Source organism: Urocitellus parryii, chromosome 1 (genome assembly GCF_045843805.1).
Source record: "Urocitellus parryii isolate mUroPar1 chromosome 1, mUroPar1.hap1, whole genome shotgun sequence".
Classification (NCBI taxonomy): Eukaryota; Metazoa; Chordata; class Mammalia; order Rodentia; family Sciuridae; genus Urocitellus; species Urocitellus parryii.
Genome location: NC_135531.1, coordinates 240,368,748 through 240,394,053, shown reverse-complemented (window position 1 = coordinate 240,394,053; position 25,306 = coordinate 240,368,748). Strand labels below are relative to the sequence as shown.

General features: G+C 32.9%; 1 protein-coding gene across 5 annotated transcripts in view; it reads right to left on the bottom strand.

The window, feature by feature from the left end:
- Positions 1-25,306, bottom strand: part of Pms1 (PMS1 homolog 1, mismatch repair system component) — an 80,931-nt gene that overhangs the window by 1,436 nt on the left and 54,189 nt on the right. For 4 of the 5 annotated variants that reach the window (XM_026389060.2, XM_026389059.2, XM_026389061.2 and 1 more), the window contains 7 exons: positions 22,950-23,066; positions 16,650-16,772; positions 15,921-16,064; positions 14,879-15,765; positions 9,032-9,511; positions 5,708-5,838; positions 1,640-1,800 (listed from right to left, as the gene is read on the bottom strand). In XM_026389060.2, the coding sequence (XP_026244845.1) occupies positions 1,640-1,800; positions 5,708-5,838; positions 9,032-9,511; positions 14,879-15,765; positions 15,921-16,064; positions 16,650-16,772; positions 22,950-23,066 (2,043 nt within the window). Of the gene's footprint in view, positions 1-1,639; positions 1,801-5,707; positions 5,839-9,031; positions 9,512-14,878; positions 15,766-15,920; positions 16,065-16,649; positions 16,773-22,949; positions 23,067-25,306 lie in introns of those variants that run through there. The other variant, XM_026389063.2, reaches the window with a different exon arrangement.

Genomic DNA, 25,306 nt, shown 5'->3' with positions numbered 1-25,306 from the left:
TCCTTAGACAAATTCTACTACACATTGTTGGTGAGTGTGGTCCTAGTTGGTTCCAACATAAATGTTAACTCTTTTTAAGTCCTCAGTGACACCTGGAAATTTTCTTGTTCCTCCTTCATTGACCTTTTTATAGTACCTAAAGCTCTGGCTTTCAGATCTTTGCTATTGTACTTAAATTCCTAACCCCTTCACTTATAGTAGATAACTTATCTTTTATATATTAAATATACAAGTATACCTAAAAATATTTTCGCTCTTCTTCCCCTCTTTTGCTCTTGATTCAGTTTCTCCTGTTGAAAACTTACATCCGCATCCATGTGTCATTTAGAACTTCTCCTCTCCAATCTTTTATTGTCTTTTCCACCAATTTGACACAAACATGTTAAGCACATTCTTTCCTTTCTTTCACTATCAGCTGATTTACCGCCTATTTTCCCACCTCTATTCCACCTATAGACACCCCTACCACTTTGCCAATTGGCTGTCTTCAAGATTACCACTGCCACTTAGCAGCAAAACCTGAGGGTCTTTTAGGAACTATAACCCTAGTCAGAATTTTTTAATGACTTTCTTTCTTTGATTTTAATGTCCATCTATCTCGTGGTTCTCCTTTTACTTGCTTATCTTTTTAGACAAATATGATATATATCCAAAAGATCTAATATTAGCATACATAGTAACACAGCCAATATAAATGTTTATAGTAACATAATTCACAACTGTCAAGCTATGGAACCAACCAATGGATAATTTGGTATAAATACAGAATGGAGTCTTACTCAGCCATAAATATGAATAAAATTATAGTATTTGCTGGTGAGAATGGATAAACTGGAATTATCATACTAAGTGAAATAAGCCAGATTCAGAAAGCCAAAGGTGCAATGTTTTCTCTGATATGCAGAAGATAGTCCGAAAGGAGGAAAAAAAAAGGGGGAAAGGGAAAAGTAGGATTCCACCAAAAAAGAAGGAAGACTAGTAGGCTAGATGAAATAGACTGAGGGGGAGGGAGAAGAGACAGAATAAGGCCAAGAACCTAACTTTCCAATGTACATACATGAATATACCACAGTGAATTGCACCATCATATATACCCACAAGACACTAATCAAAAAGTAAGAAAAATTAAAGTAAAATAGCAGAAAGATCAATAGAGTAGAGGGAATAGGGAGAGAGAGGAGGGGAGGGAAAAGGAAAACCTGGGACTGAATTTGGGCAAATTATATTCCATGCTTTTTAAATTATGTCAAAATGAATCCTGTTGTTATGTATAACCAAAAAGAAACAATAAAAAATATAAAGAAAAATAAAAAACATACGGTATAAGGTTGAGCAATTCTGTATTCATTCTAAGGAGATAATTTATGGATACTAATAAAAATAGAACTTCACTACAAAATATCTTATCCATGAGACTCTTTCGCAAGGAATAATGTTACAAGGAAAATATCCATAGAGAGTTCACCACAACCTACCTATGACATAAAACTTTTAATGAAGTCTCTTTTAAAAAAATAGTGTTTCCTTCTTGCAAAAAATTAATCTTATAGAAACTATTATCTTTAATCCACTTATTATTTTATTAAGAATAACTAAGTTTCTTAAAACCTAGCCAACCTAATAATTTAATAATGCATACCTCTAAATAACTTATCACTTTTCGAGGTCTACATTCATAAATTTCCTTTGCATCTTTGTTTAATATAGCATTAAGAATTTCTTTTAAATCCATTACTCCATAGAATGGAAGACAATTAGCCATTCCTTCTATTTCTAAGTGGTTTTCAGTAATGGAAACACCTAAAAGAAAAAAAATAAAAATTCATATTATACACACAAGTTAGTTTAGTTAAAATTATATTCCAGAACATGTCATTAAAAAGAAAATCACTGTTAAAACATTTAGTTAACCTTCATCAGAATTTAATAGTCAGGACAAAGTTTTGTTCCTAAGTTGGAGAACAAACAGTAATTTCTCATAGGATTTCACATTAAGTCATAAGAGCTCATTGACACCACGTGTGCTTTATATAATTTAATTTAATCTCAGTTACTGCTGTCTGCTCCTTACATTTTCTTAGAACATTTCTTACTTTGGAGAGAAAATGAAGTCCCATGATATTTATTAAAATAAAACTGATTTAAGTGTTTTAGCAACTGCTCCTCTTCAAGTTCTATCCCACAGTTTTAATATCTAAGTTAAAGATCTGAATTATTTCTGTGATTATTTTAACTTACAAGTCAGAAAAAGTCACATAGTAAATTATTAATATATTATTGAGGAAATGAAATACTAATGCTTATTCAAAATATTTTACAAAAATATGTAAAATACACGTTATCTAATAAATTATTTTAAATAATTTCATAATTAAAACTAAAATAAAAACTAACTACACAATTGATTGGATGTATAGCTGAGTAGATAATTCATAACAGTACGTATTTCAAAGCATCATATTTGGCTTTAGAATACATGCTTTTCATTTAGTTCTCTGTCTGTGTAATGATATTTTTATTATGGATCTCTATAACATGTTAACTAGAAGGAAAAAGTCTAAATTGGGGCAAGTGGTAGCTATCAATGAATTAACTTTAAAAAAGAAGTGTAATATAACTGGAAGAGTTTCAGATTCTTGAGCTTCAATAATCTAATCCCTAACCTATTCTGTTACCACCTTGAACTGGGTGGTAGATGCAATGGTAACACACTAAACAAATATTCTAATGTTTTTTCCAGGTAACAAATGAAGAATAATATAAGATGATACACTACCAAGCATTAAAGGATGAGACAGAGAGTTCAAAGGGAGTTTGACAGCAAGGGGAACTTAAATGGGACTAGAAATAGTATACAGATAGGCAAACAGGTTCTAGCAAAATATTCTAGTTCTCACTTCTTTTACAGATTTATATAGAAATGAAAATATCCAAAAAAAGTTAAAAAAATTTTTCCTATTGCTAATTTTATAATATAATTAGACTGAAAACTCTAATCCTAACTAAATTTGCCCTGGAAATCTATTCACATTTTACAGAATTCCTGGTGGATATGGGTTAAAAGTATTTGGCCACAAATGAGGAAATTGAGCAATACTTAATTTCTCTGTTTACAAAACACAAATATGGAAAACTTAGAGACATAAGTTCCCCTAAAATCCTGTGAAATGCTTCTCAATTTTCAGGGAAAATGAATACATGGTTTGATAAGTTTTCACTTCCTAAAGTATGAAATTCTTATGGAGCAGAACAGAAAGCTGTTCAAACAAGCCAATTATTTAGGGTTACATTAAGAATTTTTTTCCTCAAAGCTAGATATATTCTTTCTCTTTCAAATGCCTTATTTTTATCCAAAGATGTTTTGTGACAACTGGCAAAATGTCAAGTAAAAATCAGTACAATGTAACAAAATTCTCATTAAATGACAGAGAAATGGTCCTTAAGAAAACACAATACAGGGATGGGATTGTGGCTCAGTGGCAGAGCACTTGCCTCTCATGTGGGAGGCACTGGGTTCGATCCTCAGCACCACATAAAAATAAATAAATAAAATAAAGGTATTGTGTCCAACTATAACAAAGAAATATTTTTTAAAAATCACAACACAATACAAAGCAGGGGGAAATAAAATGATGATGAAAACATGAATGCCTTTCACTTGATCTGTTACTGACAAAGGAAATAATGCTGATGATAATCTATGTCAAGTTAATTTCAATCAAATCAAGTCAGTTTATAGGTGATTATTTTAATCATTTTTGCTTCTTAGGTGCCATGCAAAGCACCTGGCATTCAACAGGATTTAACAGCCACTACTGATAAGTCAAGACCTAAGAGCATCTGTAACACAGAAACTTACTGGGTAGCTCAAAAATGAACAAGCTCTTAGAAGAAACAGGACAGTTATCCTAACTATTTAAAAAATACATACTGATAACACTTTTCATGAAAAAAAATGATACCTGATACTAGTGTCACTTATTTAGGCAGAAAATCAGATTAGGAATAAAATACCTTCTATATACACATATAATTCTGCTTCAGATTTCAAATAAATTAAAAAGATGCCAGGCACTCCAAAGAAGAGATTTCTAGAAGAACTAACAATGACTCCAAGGCAGTTCACAGCAGGAGTAGATGATGGGAAGAAAAGAGAATATCTGAAAACCTATGCCATTCCCAAGTACAGTGCTCACAAGTACTTTGTAAATATCCCAATTTTAATAAGAAGACAATATAACAAATTCATTAATAGCTAGGTTCTGAAGGTAGACTGCATGGGTTCAAATCCTGGTTCTACCACTGTGTCTTGGGCAACTTCTCCATTCCTTGAGTTTTCCATATTAAAATGGAGACAGAAAAAAAAAAACTTACTTCATAGGCTGTTACAGAGATTAAATGAATTAATACATTTAATCAATACTCTTAGAATAGCACTCCACACATAATAGTCATTCAAAAATTATTAGTGTTGTTGATAAGGAAATTGTAAGGCCAAATGACTTTTCCAAAAATAGCAGAGTTGAGGTTTGGATATATAATCTTCACTCCATTTCTGAATAGCTAATACTGAGATGGTAAGTATGAACTTTTGAGTAGGTTGGTTTTTTGAGATTTTTTTCATTCTTTTTTTTGGTACTAGGGATTGAACCCAGGGGGGCATTATGACCTCTGAGCTACTTTCCCAGTTCTTTTTTCTTTTTTAAAATTTTTGTTTTAAGACATTGTCTTACTAAGTTGCTTATGACCTCACTGAGTTTCTGAGGCTGGCGTGGAACTTGTAATCCTTCTCCCTCAGTCTCCCAAAACACTGGGATTACAGGATAGCTATCTTTAAAACTGCAAAAATCAAACAGTTTCAAGTTTGGAACATCAAAACATTTTCTCTATATACCCAGCTCCATGCTTTTGCACATGATCTTTATTTTATTTTTGTGACTCAGTAAAATTCTCCTTTAAAAACCTTTCTTTCTTAGCTTTGGGTACGACAAGTTTAGGGGCAAAAATGATGATGCTGGAGTCATCCCTAATGGTGCCTTGTGGCCCTTGACACCAGATAAAGGGAAAGTAATAGGATAAGACCCATCTGGGAGGTTAGGGCAGAATTCAGTTCAGTATGGAAACTATAAAAGAACAGAGAAAGGGCCAGCAAGGAAAACTGAATTCTCCTTAGACAGATAAATTTTCTTTTTGTCTATCTACCCAATGAATTTACATAGTAAGCAAAGAGGATCATCAGTCTTTTACAAAATCCATGAAATCAAATCACCATTCACTCTCCAAGTATTAAGATGGCTGAGGCTGCATATCTACATGGTAAAGCAGTACTTCTAAAAAACCAAAAGGAAATACCCATTTTTATTAAGCCATGCCAACAGACTACATATTTATTTATTTTATCATCTAAAGAAATATTTTAATAATTAGTGAAAACAAAGAAGGCAGTGTGAATACTGTCATACAATGGCAAAAATTATTTATTTGATTAGTTAGAAAAATGCAAATGCAAGGTATTGAACTGAAAGAGATGCCAAACTTTCTTGTTTCAGGCAGAGGTGATCTTGAAATGTCGATTTCAGAGAGCCAAAAATGACTTTTAGTGAGACAAAAATATACAATGTTACCTGAAAATTATGAAACCCAACTATAACTCTTGAAACAAGGTTTGTTTTTCCAAATCAGGAAATATTAAATCACATTATCATACCTGATATCAATCTTATCTTGAAACCATTTGCTGTAAGACGAGAATCAGACAGATAAGTTGACCCACTGTATCTTTGGTCATCTGTTGTCATTTTATATAAGACCTCTAAATAATGAGATCCATTAAGAAGACTGAAAAAGAAATTGTGATCCTTTAAGTTATTAAATATAAAGATTTAAATAAGAAAATTTATGGAAAAAAGTCAATCCACAGATCTTTACAAAGTATTATTAACCAAAATATAAAGGGAAAAGTAGGTCTATGAGAAAGATTTTTACATTTCTGTAAATATTTTTTAAATGTATTTTTTAAGTTATAGATGGACACAATGCCTTTATTTTGTTTGTTTATTTTTTTGTGGTGATGCTGAGGGTCGAATCCTGTGCCTCACACATGGTAGGCAAGTGTTCTACAACTAAGCTACAATCCCAGGCCTACATTTCTGTAAATATTTTATAGGATACCTACTGTATATAGTATACAGAAGGGAAGAAAAGACAAAAGACAATTCCTATCTTTTAAAATGTCACAAATTCAATGTGAAATTTAAAAAAATTACTAGCACAATAAAAACTTAATAAATAATACTTTTTTATACCATTAAAAGAGATACTAACACACTGTGAAATTATTTAAGTGGCCAGTCCACCCTGTCAAATTTTCAACGCTAGTCAAGGTTTTATAACCAAAATAGATTACACATACATTTATTTTTTTTTCATGCAAGAACTTATAAATTTATCAATTCAAAGCTTGGGAGAGCTTCCTTTAGTTTAATATAAGCATGGCATGTTTGCCAAAGGTGGCATGTGAGATGATTCTAAGGGGTATAAGCACCAAACAAAATACTTAGAAAGCCAAAAATTACCTAGGATACAAACTGATCCCTCACATGGGTTTCAGGCTGCATAAGGGTGCCTCATAACATAAATCACTGCAAAAAAGTATCTGTTGGAGCTGATGTGACTAGTGACCATTTTCCCATTCACTCAATAAACATTTGAATGCCCGCCACCCAGTAGATAGTGTCTTAGATATGCAAAGAAATGTTTTATGTTATAGTGCAGGATGATACAGTTTCATTACAATCCTATACCCTTTGAAAAAGCAAGCAAATGTCTTTGCTTATCAGTTCTGAACAGTTAAAAAAATCCATTGGCTATGAGAGTAGATATATCACACAGAGGAGAATATCATATGTACTTTCTCTCATCTAATCAATATTCCAAAAATCAATCAGAGAGCTGGTGATGATAATAATGACAGAGTATGTCAATTAATCATGCAGGCAACTGTCTACAGTGGAATCTTAGAACCAGTGCTTATTTATTGGCCATGTAAGTCTAGGTTAAGTTATTTAACAACTGTTGTGTGTTTCAGTTTCTGTATCTATAAAATATGGATGATAGTACTTACCTCATAAGATTGCTGCAAAAAAAAAAAAAAAATCCCGAAAAATCATGAAAGGAGATAGCAAAATTTCTATCATATAGTAAGTGTTCAATAAACCTTCGCCATTGTTATTATTATGAGCTCTTACTTTGTATTTTATGGATATCTAAATTAACTACACTTAGAGATAAGCTACACAACTTGCATTAAAATTCTGATAAGAAAACTGAATGCAATAAATTACCCTGCATTATGGGGTAATTAGTCCATGACTCAGTTTTGAAAAATCTTCATCAGTAACTATGAGGGGAGATGACACTTTTCCAAAAAGGGGAAAGCAATTTTGAATTATACTTTGTTACTATCCATGCTCAATTAAAAAAAAATATTTTCAAATTATTATGGGCCCCAAATAAGTTTTTAATGTACTTCTTTTTGAATAACAGAATATTGTAGAGCAAAGTAATTTGAAAAACCTGTACTTTGCATAAGCCCAAACAGATTTTTGAAATAAAAATGAAAATTTACAAGCACCATTTAAAAAAGCAGCTAAGTTTAAAAATTCAGATGTACCCTAACTCTTTTTAAGCAAACAATGATAAAAGTATTACTAGGTTTTTAAACTGTTTTAGAACAACAAAAGGCACTGTTTTTGAATTCTTCCTTTGTCAGTTTCCTAAGCTAATCATAAAAAAATACTATGAAATATATCGGATTATAGTTAATGTTGTTACTATTGTCTTACTTATAAAAAGGTAGATTTGTTTTTCTGTGTTCTGGCTCTGCTCTTTCCCCTTCCGCTGGAAGTGTCTTAAACAAGGATTTTAACACATTTTATGAATGATTCCTATTTTATATCATACTTATATGTTATGTAATGTATACACTATTGTATATGATATATGTGTACACATGACATATATATCAATATATGTATTATGATAATAGGTCAGTTATTCTTATTTTTACAGAAAGGAATTTGCTCATAAAGAATATAAAAAGGAAATATCCCATTTTACAAACACAAATAAAATTAGTTTGGGCAATAATCAACAGATGAAACCATTAGAGAGAAAAGTAGATGAGGAACTATAAGGTGGAAGATCAGGCTGTCATCAGCTGCACCCAGTGATAAATGCCTTTTAATGTAATGAAATGTCAAGCACGTAGCCCCATCTATTAAGAAGTCTCACCTAAAAGTAAAATCTAAATCTATTCACATTTCTTCAGCTAATACCAATTAAAGATGGGGAGAGTAAAAGAAGTTATACACTAGGAAGTAAATAAGATAACAGAATATTCTACTGAATAAGTGATTTGGGGCCGATAAGAAATCAGCAATATGATATTAAGGGATTTAGAAGACATAATGAAATATACTATGTGAATCTTGTTGATACAAATACAATTTTGCATTTTAAAACTATAAAAAAAGACATTTTGAAGCAATGAGTAATAATTTCAAGTAATTATTATTGTATTAAGGTATAAAAAAGGTGCAGTTAGGTAAGAAAACAGCCATTTTTAAGAGATATACTAAAGAATAAAGCATAGGGATTATTCTCAAATACTTTTAACAAGTGAAAGAAAATTGTGTGTGTGTGTGTGTGTGTGTGTGTGTGTGTGTGTGTATAAAAGGTCGGATATAAAAATGTGGTAAAATCTTGATAACTGTTGATAAAGGCATTCACTGTATTATTCTATGTTGAACTATGTCTGAAAGCTACAATGGTGCAAAAATCAAAGAGAGTCACAACAACTTAACTTCAAAATTACCCTAGGGAAGTCACTAATATAAAGGAAAACAAGCTTGATAATTAGAAAATTTAAAAATATGTCACGTAACCTAGAAAACACTTTCAACTTTTTTATCTGTAATTCCTAATTCAGTATGAATTAATAAATGTTGAGTTTAAAATTATATTACCATACCTCTCTGTTAATATAATTGGGTTTTCCAGTTGTTCTGCAGGAAGTTTATAATTCTCAAGAAGTCTTTTAAATAGCAGGGCTTCTTCTACTCTATATGGATTCAGTAACATTATTTCTGTTTTGGATGTAATTAGCCATGCATCAGGAAACCTGAGATTGTGGATCAAGCAAAGTTCATCCTCTTCTAAGTCAATTTTTTTTTGTTTCTCAAAATTTATTTTTAAGTTTTTCATAGAAAAGGGAATCTTTACTGTTTTAATGTTTTCACTCCTTTTTTTTTCAGGTTGGGACTGAAAAAGCTCATCAAGTTTTGGTTGATTAGATAATGAGGCTTTCAACTTGTGCTTCTGTGCCAAAGTCCATGTGCTGGTGGATTTTATCTTTTTTCTGCCATCTTTTGGTATTTGTGACTCGTGTTCAATGGCTTTCTTCATTTGACTATTGTATCGTTCCAAGTCTTTAGTAGCCTTTTCCTCATATCTAAGAATAAAGATAAAACAGAACTAATAAGGTCATTATCAGAAATGTATTAATTTTATAAAGTAAATTTTATAAAAAATAAAGATTCCAGGCCCAACAATGACAAAGGAACATGTATTAGACTAACTCCTCTGTGTATAATTATAATAAATGCTAGATGAAATATAAAAATCAACTATTTCAAATAGGCACTGAAGAACAGCCAAAACAGGCAGAAATTGGAATGGATTCACACTTACACATTTATACAGCTCTTACCTAGAGGGCAGTCCCTAGCATCAGGGGGGTGAGTAGTGGCAAGAACTTAATTAGAAGGCTTACTAGCTTAAGCTATTACAACACAGAGCTACTTGTTTCTAGAACAACTTAAAATTCAGAGAGAAAATCCCCCCAAATCCCATTTGGGTAGGCCCAAAGGAAAACAACCTTCAGAAAGCTAAATGAGCTCAACAGAGATTTCAGCTTCTGCCCAGTGCACGGGAAATAGAGTTTGAATTACATGTGGTTTTATGGCTTGGTAAACACCCTGGGCTTCAATTATGACTGGAAATGGGCTATATCTGGGAGTAAAAACTATGTCCCAAAAATAGGAAGCTAGAACTAAGGGCAAAACCTAACAGTCTCTCCCAAACAAAGTATAAAACAAAGCCTTACATAAGCTCAAGGTGATCCATAATTTAAACATCCAGTAGAACAAAAATCAACACATTTTAGAAGAAACAGAATCCAGAGTTTTCAATATCTTACCCACAATGTCCATTATACAATTAAAAATTACCATTCAAGCAATAAAACAGAAAATGTGAATCATAGTCAAGAGGAAAAAGTGGTCAGTTAGAAGCCAATTTCAAGATTTAAACATTTGAAACTAGTTTTTCTTTTCTTTCTTTCTTCTTAATAAGTGGTTCAGGACTTAAAGATGATCATAATGAGATACCAGAAGGGGTAACCTCAACAGAGAGTGGAAATTATAAAAAGGAATGAAATCCAAATAGAAATTCTGCAACTAAAAAACACAAAATCTGAAATGAAATATGCACTCTGTAGGCTCAAAAAGAGATCAGAGATAGCAGAAAAGAAGTGAACTTGAAGACAGCAATAGAAGTGATCTCAGAGAGAAATGATTGAAGTCTGAAAAGCACCTCAGTGACCAACTACACAACAAGCATTCTAATGTATTAACTCAACTCCCAAATGAAAAAGAGAAAGCTGGAAAAGAAAACAATGGGGGAAGTTGTGAGGAAATTGGGACTAAAAATTGGCCAATTTGAAGAAATATAGTTCACAAATCCAAGAAAGTCAACAAATCCCAAGCAGGATAAATTCAATGAAATCCGTAATTAAATATGTTAGAATCAAATTGGTAAAAACCAAAGATTAAGACAAGATTCTATAACAGAAAGAGGGGAATAAAAATACAAAAGTAAGTAAATAAATGAAGAAGCAGCAACATAAATCTTATAATGAATGTGGCATATGACTGAAGGTTGGTATTAAATAACCTTGTTAAACACTTTTTTTAAGTTTTAAATTTGGGACTAGACAACTAAAGCTATTTTTTGGTCTCCTTCTCTGAATAAACTGGCTGAATGCTAAGTAAAATGCATATAATATTTTTAAGAAAAATCTTGAATAGATATCAGAGAGCTGCCATATTGGCCAGTTTATGGTATCACACCTTCACAGGTCCACAGCTTTCTCAGAAAGCAATATAAAATGTTTGTTGGCTTAACAAATGACTAGATGTCATGATGTTTATGAAAAACTTTACAAGATATGCCAAAAGAACACTAATCCTATTATCTCAGTTAATAGTTCATAAAACATGTTTCAAATTTTTTAAAAAATGGGATTAAGAGATCTAGATAAGATACCACAAAAAGAGCATGTAATTTGTACTCAGTACATACTTGCTGAATACAGAAATGTTAGTTGAATAAGAATGCTTAAAAGGACCTTGTTTAATTGTGAACTAGATAAAAAAAATCTTTCTTTTGGTTACTTACCATGGCATATTCACACTTTTAAAAGTTATTTCCTCCCATTTATATTTAGAACATGAAGTTCTGGATTATTTATAAACAACATGACTTTCAGTAGTTTACTTAACACGTATTAGAAATAAGTATTTTTAGCACTTGGACATTCAAAATTCAAGATTTTTCCTGTGTGGTGGAAAAATGAGTTCAAGACAAAGGTCACCATTTGTAATTAGTTAAAATGTGCAAATTTTCACATATGGTACTAATCTTTGATTTACTGAAGAAGTCAATTTAATTAGTTCCTTGGGAGATATAAAAAGTTATGTCCAAAGAAATATTAGGTAAATGTTAAGTAAAAACAGCTGCTACCTTTGTATTTAATGTCATTAAGGGACTTAGAAACTTGAATGGAAAATATTCCCCATAACTTGACCAGTAGTCAATTCAAATGTTTTTCAGAGTAAAAATTACATTTAATATAAATTTTATTATTTTCAATAATATCCCAATTGCAATGTTACTGTTAGTTATACATTCCTATCTACTACAAATGAAAAGTACAAATTAACACCAACTCACTGAGACCCCAAGGGCAGGGCACTTTGTTTAACCCTGGATTCTAATTCTACTAGAAAGGAAAGGAAAGCAAGGTGGCAAAAATTTAAGAAAAACAAATTACAAAATAAAAGTATCCCCTACTCCAAAATCTTTCCTAAGCTTTCAGCAGAAGCTTAACAGCAGGAAAATCCTGATCCTAGTCCTTCGACTTACAGAACCTTCCACGATCTGTCTTCTGCTTTCTCCATCTTTCTTTACCACATTTCTTCACATGTTCCTATCATAGAGGGAATTTTTAGTTCCTCAATAACACCATGTTCCTTCTAGGTTGACAATTCCCTAAACCCTTTCTGGTTAGTTTCTATTTAGGGAAATAATTCAGATGAGATTAAGCCCAACTGCTAAGTGTTTTCATCACTCCCTATATTTTCTTTATCTTAAAACACACTAAATTTTAAGATTACTACTTGTTTTATTAAATCTTCCTCACTAGATAGAGGTAGTGTGGTAGTGTGATTCCTGGGTGTGGTATCATTTTTACTCTATCTTGTTACTTACCATGACTGTGGACTCAGTTGATGGTAGTCTAAGGACCTTTGGCTCTAAAAGATTATAATTACAAATTTCACTGCATTTTCTGACATACAATTAGACCTAATTCCAAGATACCTATATTTTCTTAACAGATTTCTATTTCTAATGTCCAAATTAAATCACTTGATTTAGCAAGTGAAAATCACAACAGAGTGACGTTTTCATAGATTCAAAACTTTCACTGATTAAAAATTGATTATATTAATATAGTAATCATTTTTATGTATCAGTCATTGATCTTATATCTTACTATCTTATTTAATCCTCACAACAGTCCATGAGACTGTTCGGACATTTTTACCAAAAGCTTGCACAGAATGACTGAGAACCGAGGTGCAGTTTCCCTGTTCTTGAAACCAGTGCCTGATTTGTCTACCTGACGGCAATATAAGATAGAAAATTTTGGATTCCAGAATATTAACTAATGATAACAAATTTTTAGATGAAGTCTATTAATCATAGTCCCAGTAATCTAATATCATGGGACCCCATAGAAGAAACAACGTGGACATTCCCCAAAAAGCAACTGAAATAATACCCACTGTTATAATTTACAAGAATAGTCAGCCTGACACATTACCATTCTAAGCTGACTGTCCCTACTTCCATTAAGAAGTGAAAACATCTATGGCTTTTTTCCATTCTGAGGCAATTCTCAACTCATCACCTCTGTGGATAATGCAATTCAACTTCAGTGGGCTTACTATACTTAAAAGTTAAATATAATCATCTTTTCTATTTTAATATGTACAATATTTACATATTGTACATAATTATGGGGCATGGTGTGATGTTTTAGTAAAATATACTTATCTTTAAACTGCTAATTGTTTCATTTAGGTAAAACTAAAGACAACCACAATTGTGTCAACTTTATTTGCCTGATGAGTCAAGATAAACTAAAAATCTGACATTTTAAAAATAATTATAAATTTGAACATTAATATTTGATATATTAAGAAATCCATGTTTTTTATGACAACTATAGTTATGTTTAAAATATGAATGTGACCTTTTAGTGACACATGCTGAGATATTTATGAAATAGATCATCTTATGCCTAGGATCTGCTTCAGAATAACAGAGGAGGAGGAAGAAAAGTAAGTAGAGGTATGCATGAAGCAGAACTGAATATGAATTGGCTGGTGAAATGGACAACATATTTTTACGTATGCCTGAAAAGGAACAAAAGAAAACCACCATCTCTCCCTTTAAAAAGAGGGAAAAAAAAAAAAAGGGAAGAGAGAAGTTAATTTATGGAGGCTTTCCATATTGGTATCAATAGTGGTCTTTATTATTCTGCATTGACAGTGTCCTTGTAAGATTAACAGAGCAATGAAAAAATTTAAAAACTGGTTAAGTATCCATGTAGTTTATTATGAAATATACTCTGGATAATGGATTACATTTAAAAATTTGTTTCCAGATATTTGATGTAGCATTGAGACACTGTAGATAACAGATGATCAGGATTATAATTCTACTCTTTTCTGGTGAACCAGATCCTTCAAAACATTTTGTATTTATATTAAGTGTGATAAATCAATTAGAAACACCCATCATATTATTTAGAAACATTTATTTTGACCATCTGATCTAAAGAAAAAGTAATATTTTAATCAGAGATAGAGCAAACTGCCTTTTACATATCAAAAACATCCAGTATGGTTTATAAGTTTCCTCTAAATAAATAGTAAATTTTAGAAGCAAGACTTGAATTATACTGAACAGGGACAGTGTTAATATCACTAACAAGATTCTGCAACAATGGCACAATTCTTTTGAATTGTGCTACACATTTTGGAGACCAATTTAAAAAAGGGAAACAGTCAAGATATTAAAAAATCATTGTTTTAACTGTTCTAATACAAACTTTAAAAAATGTTCCTGAAACAGAAAAGTTATTTAACATGAATCAAAAAAGAAACAGAAGAAAATGGTTGTTTTACATTGAGAAGAATAGAAAACCTTTAACAACAAACTTAATAAATATTAAAAAGTTGTTATGGCTTATACCAAACAAAATCCCTTACAAAACAACACAAAAATACTGAAGCAAAAAATCTCTCTAAATTAACAACCAAGTGATACCAATGAGATATTGTAGCCAAACCAAGAAAGATTTTCCACTCTACTTTTCCATAATTAATAAACTAAAATTTTTTTAACCAGTGAGTCATATAGAATGGAAAGAGCTGAGCATTCAGGTCACATGTAAGCTCTGGAAACTTACTTCAGTTTTTCCTCTTCACTCAATGTCTTCCACAGTTCTTCAATTTGTATTGTTGCATCCTCCAAACTAGTCTTAGGATTTTGTGTGAGAAACTGAGCACGTCGATCTTGAATAAAAAGGGCACTTGCTGACATGGGTTTTTTGATTACTCGACTACTAATTAAGTCATAGGCTGTAAGCTGTCCAGATTTGTTATCTATTACATTTGATTTTTTGATAAAGGAATCATCACTGGAGTTCTTTTGTTCAAAGCCTGGATGATTATTATTACTTACTTTAGATGCTAAACTTTCTTGAGGCACTAAAATTTTCACAGGTTCAATATTTTCTCCCTCTGAATTCTTAAGTACATTTCCCTTGCTCCAGTCATCTGCACAAATTTCCAAAGACTTCTCAGAAACTGTTTCCTTTTCTTTTTCCTCATTCTCATCAATATGGCCTTCACTGCCATTTTCAAATTGGGTATGCTTAATAGAACCTACAAAACAAGTTTCACTACATTCACTCTGCTTGTCCTCTCCTAATAAATTATTCAATGAGATTTTTTGAAATGTATTTCTTGTGTCTTTACTAATGCTGTAATTTTCAGAACTAAAATCATCACAATGCTTATCAATACTTATCTGGTGATCTGAACAATGATTAGGGTTTTTTCTAGATTCACCATTATAGACATCATTTTGGAAAGGAATGGCCAAAGTATCAACATTTGGGTAATTATTTCCAGATGATTCCATTTTATTAAAAAGCACATCTGTTTCTGCTGTTTTACTAACAACCATGTCAGCTGAGGAAACATCTGTTTTATTATTTTCATAAGAATTTGTACTAGGTAGTGGTCCATAACAAGTTGTCATCAGATTTTCAAGAGCAATTAAAACAGATTCCTAAAAATAGAAATTAACAAATTTTAGAGGAGATTGTTAAAACAATACTCAAGATTAAAAATAATAAAAAAGAAAAAAAGCAAGTTTTTTAATATTAAAAGAGGATTGCATACGTTTATAAATAGCATAAATATAAAAATGATCAAAAAGGTTACCTTATTCTGTAATAATACTTGACTTTTATCTGGTGTTAAATTTACATCCACATTGGCTGTAGAAACATCAATTTTCATGAAGAAAATGGGATATAAACGAGTAGATTCCTTTAGGCACTTTAGATTATAATAATGTCGGATTAACTGGAATATATATAATGAATAAAAGACAAAAGTACCATGTAAATGCAGATATTATTGCCAATCCTGAAACACTACCAAGAGAAATAGACTCAACTGACAAGCTGAGTAGAGGTTAACTGCTTATTAGGAAAAGCAAAATCTAAATAACATTCCCATAGAGGACTTGAGCCTATAGGAATCACAGCATCCATAAGAAATACAATCATCCAATGCAACTGGTTTCATGATTAAAAACGATGTCATGAAAAGTTTTGAAGGCCTAGGGTTCAAATCAAAACTCACTGAATTCCTTGCTATTTTCCTTTAAAAAGTCATTTAACTTTTGTTTCCTCACAATAAATGGAAAGAATAATGCATTTCAGAGTTGTTGTGAAGTGTAAATAAGACATTATATGTAAATACATATAATGATATGTATGTATTATACATATATGTATATGTAAGCACTGTGCTTAATAAATGATACTGCATCTGTTTATCACTTCCTTTTCCTATTTTGGAAAAGGCCTTTGTAACAATTTGACAAATATCAGAGCTATCCCTTAATTGCTGATCCAAGTGATAGTTGTTTATAAAAGTGATTACCTTTAATATGTCTTTTTGATGTACTGGTCTATTATTAATAAAGATGAAACTCCTCTCTGGGGTTGAAAGACTTGTGGAAGAGTGGTCCGCATCATGCTTTGGAAGGAATCCACTTAGAGAAATCTGTAATTGTAATAGATAATTACAGAATATGCCATGTCAATAATGTAGTTTCAAAGGTCTGGCTATATACAACATATTAGAAGATAAAAAATTTTTAAAAATTGATTTTCAATTTAAGGTCTAAATAGCCATGTTATTTCCAATAACCACATCTCAAGAATTAACCTTAAGTAAAATACTGAAGCATATTAAACTTGTGTTCTGTCTCTCTCTCTTTAAAAATTTGTTCTTAGTTATGCGTAAGAGTAGAGTCTATTTTGATATCTTTATACAAACATGGAGTATATCTTATTCTAATTAGGATCCCAGCCTGTGTAATGTATACAATGATGAGACTCCCTGTGGTGTTTTCATATATGTACATAGAAAAGTTATGTCAGATTCATTCCACTGTCTTACCTACTCCCATCCTCCCTCCCTTGCCCCCATTCCCCTTTGTATAATCTTCTGAACTTCTTTCTTCCTGTCCCCACCTTGTTGTATGTTTCTTTGCAACTCTAAGTAAAAATTGCCATTTATAAAAACTTCATGAATCGTCATAGTTTTAAAAATATTTAATTGTCATAGGACCATAAGAATGCATTCTTTGTTCAATTTTACCTTTTTTCTTTTTTAAAAATTTCTTTCCTCACATTGTAACTTTTCTTTGGCTGTTTGTCTTTTTCTTTTTAACTGCCTTTTCCCATAAAGCAGCAGCAATTTCTATCTTTATTCTGAGTTTGCTACATAGCCAATCTTACTGGGTCTTTATTTCTGAGTTAAAAAAAAAAAAAACCTACTTTTTTTTTTTTAAACTTACTCGGAGCTAAGCTGCACTGTTGTACTTTATCTTCATTACTTAGAGAACTTTTCTACAAAAGTTTTGCTGACAATTTATATGCTATCTTTCTTTCTTCTACAAATATATGAAGAAGAGAGAGAAAAAAAGATACTAGAAAAGAGCCAGAGAGAAGAGAGGAGTCTTTAAAAGATGGAAGGCAGGGAACATTCTCCTACATTTACCCTTAGCTAATTAACACATATAAAGACAATATAGAGAACAATTAAAAATACAGGTTAAAGCTATACTGTCAAGGTTTGAACCCCAGCTCCACTACTGTCTATGTAATTTTGGTCAAATTATTTAAAATATAGGCTCATAATCTTTTATCCAAAACAACTGGAACTAGATGGGCCATTAATCTGCTAAGAAACATTAATATTAAAATTTAGTTTAGGTTAAGGAAAGCAAGTATGTCAGTAGTGTGCTATTTTTAGTTAAGCAGGAACTATGAGGCTCCTTACCAACACAGACTGTAGGCTGCCACCTATGTCCATGGCTAACCTTCATCTTGGAAATAAGTGTTTAAGAAGATGCATTACCAATTTTAGAACACTAAGTGCATTATTGTCACAGTGCCAAATTGTGCCAATTTGAAAAATAAATTAATAATGCTGGATAACCCATTACAAAATGATACCGCTTAATTAACTGTAAAACTTCACAGCATTTATAAATGGTTGTATAACTTACCAGGTAACATGAGACCCTTCTTAAAGCACATGCTGGGCATCAGGAAGAGAGTCTCTTTAGCCTCTGAAAGACTTATTGGGTGTGTGGATTTAAAAAACAAAACAAAACAAAAAAACCAAAAAACTACCTCCTTCTATGAGTAGGAAAAGAAGAAGAAAATAAAAAAAGTCTATAACTGCTAGTGATTTTCTTTCACATTATCTTAGTTGACCATTTGTATAATTACTATTACTTCTAAACTTTGAGCTTTAAAAATGGCTTAGGATGATTAGGATAATTCTACGATTCAATTATGTTTAAGTTATATGGAAAAGTAAAATAAAACAGCAAACTCTTATAAATGTATAAAAATTAAAAATCAGGCTAGTTCATAGAATAAGAACATAAAGAACCAATCATGCAACAAAATAAGAAACTTGACAGACTTTACAAGAAGACTCTGTACCTTAACTTAAAAAGGAAAACAAAAATTGAAGGCAAACTACAGTTAAATATCACTCCCCTGACTGCTTCTCAACTATGGGTTTCTCTTCTTCTACAATCCCTTCTATAAACTGCCTTCTACTTCAATGACCAACTCCAGTCCTCTTATTTGACTCTCTGTGGAGAGTAATAACCACTCTCTCCTTCAGGAAACATTTTACTACACAAACCTGTTTCAACTCCCTTTCAGTCTTTCTGCTTCCTTTCTGACACCTTTACCTCAGTCTGATTTGCTGGTGTCTCTTTTCCTTAACTCCTGTAAATGATGATGAACAATTTAAATTCCATCATCGGGCCCTTTTTTTTTTCTCTCTAGTTACTCTGAATAATTTCATTCATATCTAAAGTTTTAACAACTAACCATAAATCAGAGATGCTGACATAGATATTACAGTCTTATTTCTTTCAATCCTGAATGCTTAATATCAACTGGTTGTCATAAAGATATTCTCAATCTCATCACATTCAAAACTTTACAAACTGTTTCATCCCACATCTACCCTGGTTTCCAACTGGTTCTTCCTGTATTCCTTTACCATGATAAAGGGCCTGCTATTTACACAGTCTGCCAAACCCATGTCTTCTTCTCTATTCTAATTATATGGTGCAACTGTGACTGGTTACCTAATCCTAATCTTTCTCTTCTTTCAGTAAAATTCCATAACACTATGGAGTTAAATTTATAAAATAAATTATTCTGGTCAGGGTGAAACAAGTTTGTGGCAATTCCCTTCTCTCCCATCCCAACTGCAAACTTATATAGCAATGATAAAGTCAATTTTTAAAATAATTTCTGAAGATCTAACCATATAAAAGTGAATCAAAGATATTATGGATTTGAAAATTAAATTCTATCATGAAATATGGGCAGAAAACGCCATACAAGGGAGAAAACTGAAATCAGTCTTGCAGTTTGAAATAGGGAGCTCATCTGGCACCTCCCCTAAAAATAAAACAAAGAAAAAAAACCAATAACTTCAAAATACTGTGACCACTGTCTGGAGTTGCCCGCCAGGGTCACAGGAAAAAACAGAGACAAATCCAAAACCAGGAAAAAGGCTAAGCCAAACTGGCTAGGAAAAAGAGTGTAAAATCCTGGCAGAAGGAGAGGCATGAACTACTAATGTAATACCTGGTTTTCAGCTGGGGTTGGGCAAGAAATATCCGCCAAAATAGGGAAAGGGGAGTTAAGTGGGGGGAGAAAAAAAACAAACCTGTATTCAAAATGATTTTGCTAAAATTGGAGTTTCAAAGCATATCCAATAGAAGAGAATGGGAGAATTTTCAGGAAAACAAATAATAGAGTAAAATGGAAAAGACTGAAATTGGTATGTTTAGCACGCTTTTCAGAAAGTAAAAAAAAAAAAAAATAGCATTTATTAAAAAATAAAAGGTATATAAATTAAAATTGGCAGCTACAAATCAGTTTTAGAAAAGAATATGAAAATAAATAAATTCTGAATCCTGGAAACAAATAAATGGTTTTGGGAACAAAAATAAAGCAACATTGAAGAATTCACTCAGAAGTTAGCATGTAGTAATGCAGAGAAAAAAATACCAAAAGACAGATGTCAAGAAGGATAACATGGGGTTGGAGATATAGCTCAGTTGGTAGAGTGCTTGTCTCTCATGCACAAAGCCTTGGATTCAATCCCCAGCACCACACACACATATACAAAAGGATAATATGAGGTGCTCCATCAGGCCAACAAAGCCATGCTGGAAAACACTGAACAAAGGCTGCCACAGTAGTGGCTCAGTTGAGATCATCATTCAGAATAAAGATATTCTTCTCATGTGAGCTCTCTGTAGATAAAAATAATACTTACATAAGGGAAGAGATGTATAAAGATCATCTATGACCAACATTTCCAATTAACAAATGACCTATCATCTCAGTTTAATGAATTTTGTCCACCCAGGTGAACAAAATTTTCTAGCAGATGGAAACCAGCTTTTGGCCAGGGATGAGAAGGGGCTCAAAGAAACTCAGATACTGAACAAGTCTTCTTCAACTGTATAAAGCCTGTAAAGCACAGAGTGGTGATAGGTAACTTGTGGCAATAAAAATATACCTGTTTAGGCACAGAAGACAAGAACAGAAAAGGAATTTGGTTATATGGTCACTTTCATCAGAGAAATAGACGAAGTTTAACTATTTGAACAGTCCATACAACAGAAACACAAGCTTTCCAAATTCTTCCATTACTCCTTGCAAAAATAATCACATGAGGGCATAGCAAAAATCTGGTATGTATGATAGATTACCAAAAGTCTTTATGCAATTCTATGTCAAGAGAAAAGAAAAAATATATCAATGGGCAAGCATAGATCTGACAACATATCTCAAAATACTCTAGAGAAAAAAATCCTAACTGAAGGACCAACTCATGTGACAGTCCTATGCACACCTGGAAGCACAACTGACCAAGTCTGAATCAGTGCCTTCCGTACTTGAATGTATACCTAAAGACCTTGGAAAATACAAATTCTTTTTCAGTAGATCTGTGTTGGGGCCTGGCGTTCTTTATTTCTAACAATCTTCCAAGATACCAACACTGGTAGTCTGGAGACAAAAACTGGTACAGCTAGAGTATGTAGAGCATGATGACACAAAGGCAACATAATCCCCTAAAGCCACAGGGAACTAAGGAGAATTTAGATGTGCCTTTATCATCCTGCATCAGTCACCATAAGCAGCAGAACTCCAGAGAGACTACAGGCTTAAAATTAGCAAACAAAGGGCAAATGAATGTACTTTTCTCTAATCACAATTAATCTAATTTTGTGCTAGAAGTAAAAAAGGAAAGAGAGATGTAATTAATTTCCTGAGCAGCACCAGGTCAGTGAGTAAGGACAGTGTGAAAAATAATTCCTCATTCCATTATGGCATTTGTGAATCTACAAGTTTCCAGGAACAGGAACAGGATCTCGATTACATAACACTCAAGGGAACCCTGAAAAAAATCAATAAGCCCAGACATAAACACTGAGTTCCCAATTAGATTTCCTACTCAAAAGGAAAGACAAGGAACGAGAATCAGAGGTTTGGAGGAAAAAGACCTGATAAGGAAAACAAAACCTGACTTCTAATAAATAAAAATTTAAGGAATTTATGTACCCATAACAGTAAGTTGTAAAAGAGCAATAAAGTTTTCCCTTCTCTCTCCCGAAGATGGGAGGGGAGGGGAGGGGAGGGGGTATAGTAGGGGATAGGAATGGTAGCAGAATACAACAGTCACTAACATGCCATTATGTAAAAAATGTGAGTATGTAACAGATGTGATTCTGCAATCTGTATTTGGGGAATAAATGGGAGTTCAAAACCCAATTGAGTCAAATGTATGAAAGATGATATATCATGAAAAAAATAAATAAATAAATATTCTAATAACAAAAAAAAGCAATAAAGTAAAAATACTCTTAGAATTAAACACAATTAAAAAAAAAGATAGAAGAATTAAAAATACAAAAAGATCTCCCCAAACTTACAGAAGATGGAATAACAGAAGGTTGTAATCTATAAGGATTTCCATTAAAAAACAGAGAAAAAAGAGTGATAATGAATGGAAATATATAACTCAGGCTAAGAAAGAAACAAGTCTGCAGATTAAAAACATCCGTGTTAAGTGCACAACACAATAATGAACAATAAAAGATACACACCTAAACAGATACTTGTAAAATTTAAGAACAAGGGATTGGGGTTGTGGTTTAGTGGTAGAGCGCTTGCCTAGCATGTGTGAGGCACTGGGTTCAATCCGCAGCACCACAAAAAAATAAATAAATAAAATAAAGGTCTATCAACAACTAAAAATATTTAAGAACAAAAATGAAGAGAAGAAGATCCTAAGAATTTGCAGTCTTGAGTATATATGCAGCATGGGAAAAGGAAGGGAAGGATAAGCAAGCTCACCTTTCATAGTGTAAATACAAGGTAAGTGTCTAAATTGAAAAAAATTTCTAGAAATCAATGTAAGCAACAAACATAAAAGATAAAAGGAAAACGGAGCTAGGAATAGTTAGTTAGCTTTGTATGTATTTTCTTTGCCTTACTTATATATTTGATAAAAATATTTAAAGAAAAATTTCTAACTACCCCACCTTCCCAAAAGGGAAATATTTTAATAATTTCATTGGTAAATCGGAATTTTTAAAGAATTACTATAATTGTTATATACCTGAGATTCTTCAGAGTGGTAATGAAAAGATTCCATGTTTCCCATAACAGCAGTCCCCAGAACTGACATGAGAGCCATCTTGTGGTCTGATACTCTAGTTTTCTGCCAAATAACTGCCTACAAAAAAAGAGATATAAACTTTTTAAATGATTTAAAATTTTTAAATTCAAGACCTTACCATATTTATTTCTATACTTAGCATTCATTCTCAAGTTATATTTTCTTTTTTTAAATTTTTTTTTAACATTTATTTTTTAGTTCTCAGCGGACACAACATCGTTGTTGGTATGTGGTGCTGAGGATCGAACCCGGGTCGCACGCATGCCAGGCGAGCGAGCTACCGCTTGAGCCACATCCCCAGCCCTCAACTTATATTTTCAACATCATTTAGAAATGATTCATGAACTTTAAAGTTTGACGAACAAACCCGGGTTCTGAATTTTAGAATCTATGTGTGTTGGAGTATACAATCAACTCAACTTCTCTTAACCTCAGTTTTCTCCTTTCTATAAGATGGACACTTCTGTCTCAGAGGTGTTAGAAAATGAAAATATATAACACAGGCAAGCACACAGGCCAGTACCTGGCATAAAACATTTTCATAAAATATTAATTTTTTCCCTTCTCTTTCCCCAACTTTCAGAATATATACTTTGATATTACTTAAAATTAAAGTGTTGGCCAAGTGTAGTGGCACACACTCGTAATCCCAGTAACTTGCAAGGCTGAAGCAAGAGGATCAAAGTTTAAGGCCAGTCTTAGCATCTTAGACCATCAGCAACTTACCAAGACCTTGTCTCAAAATAAAAACAGAGGACTGGGGATGTTGCTCAGTGAAACACCCCTGGATTCAATCACCAGTACCAACAACACAACACAAAGTTAGAGAAAGTATTACTCCAAGTAAGATATTACTATTTTATTGAGGATGCACAACTATGCTATAGGACTTCTACAGTCAAAAAATATAAAAATTTTGAGGTGAGACAGAACCTGATGGTGGAAGGGTAAGGCAGAAAACTTCTCAGCTCATGGCAGCTAGGAAACACAGTGAGGAAAGGGCCAGGGACAATATACAGTTCCCCAAGGGCATGCCTCCGATAACCTATTTCCTCTAATCAGGGCCCCATCTGCCTTTAAGACTACCTCCTAGTAGTCCATTCAAATTATTAATCCATCAAATTAGCTAATCCTCTGACTAGGTTACAGCCCTCATGATGCAATCACTTCCCAAAAGTCCCACCACTGGACATTGCTGCATTGGGACCTGAGTCTTCAACACATGAGCTTTTATGTGACATTCCAGATCCAACCATAACAGATGCCCTGAGAATTACTGGTACTTCCTGTCATACTCGTTGTAATGTTACTACTTTCTCTTCTATCCTAAAAGTAGGGTGGAATTCAAGTCAGTGAAAGTGACACTTACAAGACTTTTTTTTAAAAATTGTTTTGGTTTATCTTATTTTAAGGTAAACCACTTGCAAACAATGGAATTTTGCTAATATTAATACTGTGGTCAAAAACCACTGGGCTGGATAATAGAACCAGCACAGTCAGGGAAAGAAGATAGACTAAAGGTATGAAGTAGACTTGATGTGACTTTGTGATGATTGCATGCACAGAGAAAGAAAATGAGAATCATAAACAACTCCTAGGTAATGGCAGTATCATCATTCTCTAAGATAGCAACCTTATATTCCAATACATTGAAAAATTTAGAAGATATTAGCAATGTTTTAGACACATATGACCTATCCAAATTAAATCAGGAGGATAGAATAAACCCAAACACACCAATAATCAGCAATGATACCGAAGCAGTAATAAAAAAGACTTTCAACAAAGAAAAGCCCAGGACCAGATGGTTCTTAGATAAACTCTACAAGACCCAAAGAAAAACTAAAGCTAATCCTCCTCAAATAATTATTATTATTATTATTAGTGTGTGTGTTTGTGTGTAGCACACTATAAAGTCATTATCACTCCTATATCAAAACCAGATAAGGGAAGCTAGGTGAACCTGCGACCCACGGGCAGGTCAGGCCCAGCCACCTGCCCAGTGACAGAGCAGCTACCCGCGCCTGCAGGAACGCAGACCTGCGACCCACCAGTAGGACAGGTCCAGCGGCCTGCTGAGGGGCGGAGCCGCCCCTTCCCCCGGCACCAGCAAGGTAGGCGGACCTGCGACCCATCGGGAGGTTAGGCCCAGCAACCTGCAGAGTGACAGAGGTGCCCCTCGCGCCTGCTGGGTAGGCAGACCTTGGAACGACCAGCAGAGCAGACCTAGGGCCCGCCAGCGTGGTAGATGGATCACACCAAATGGAGGAGGATCACAGCCACTACCTGCCCTGCAA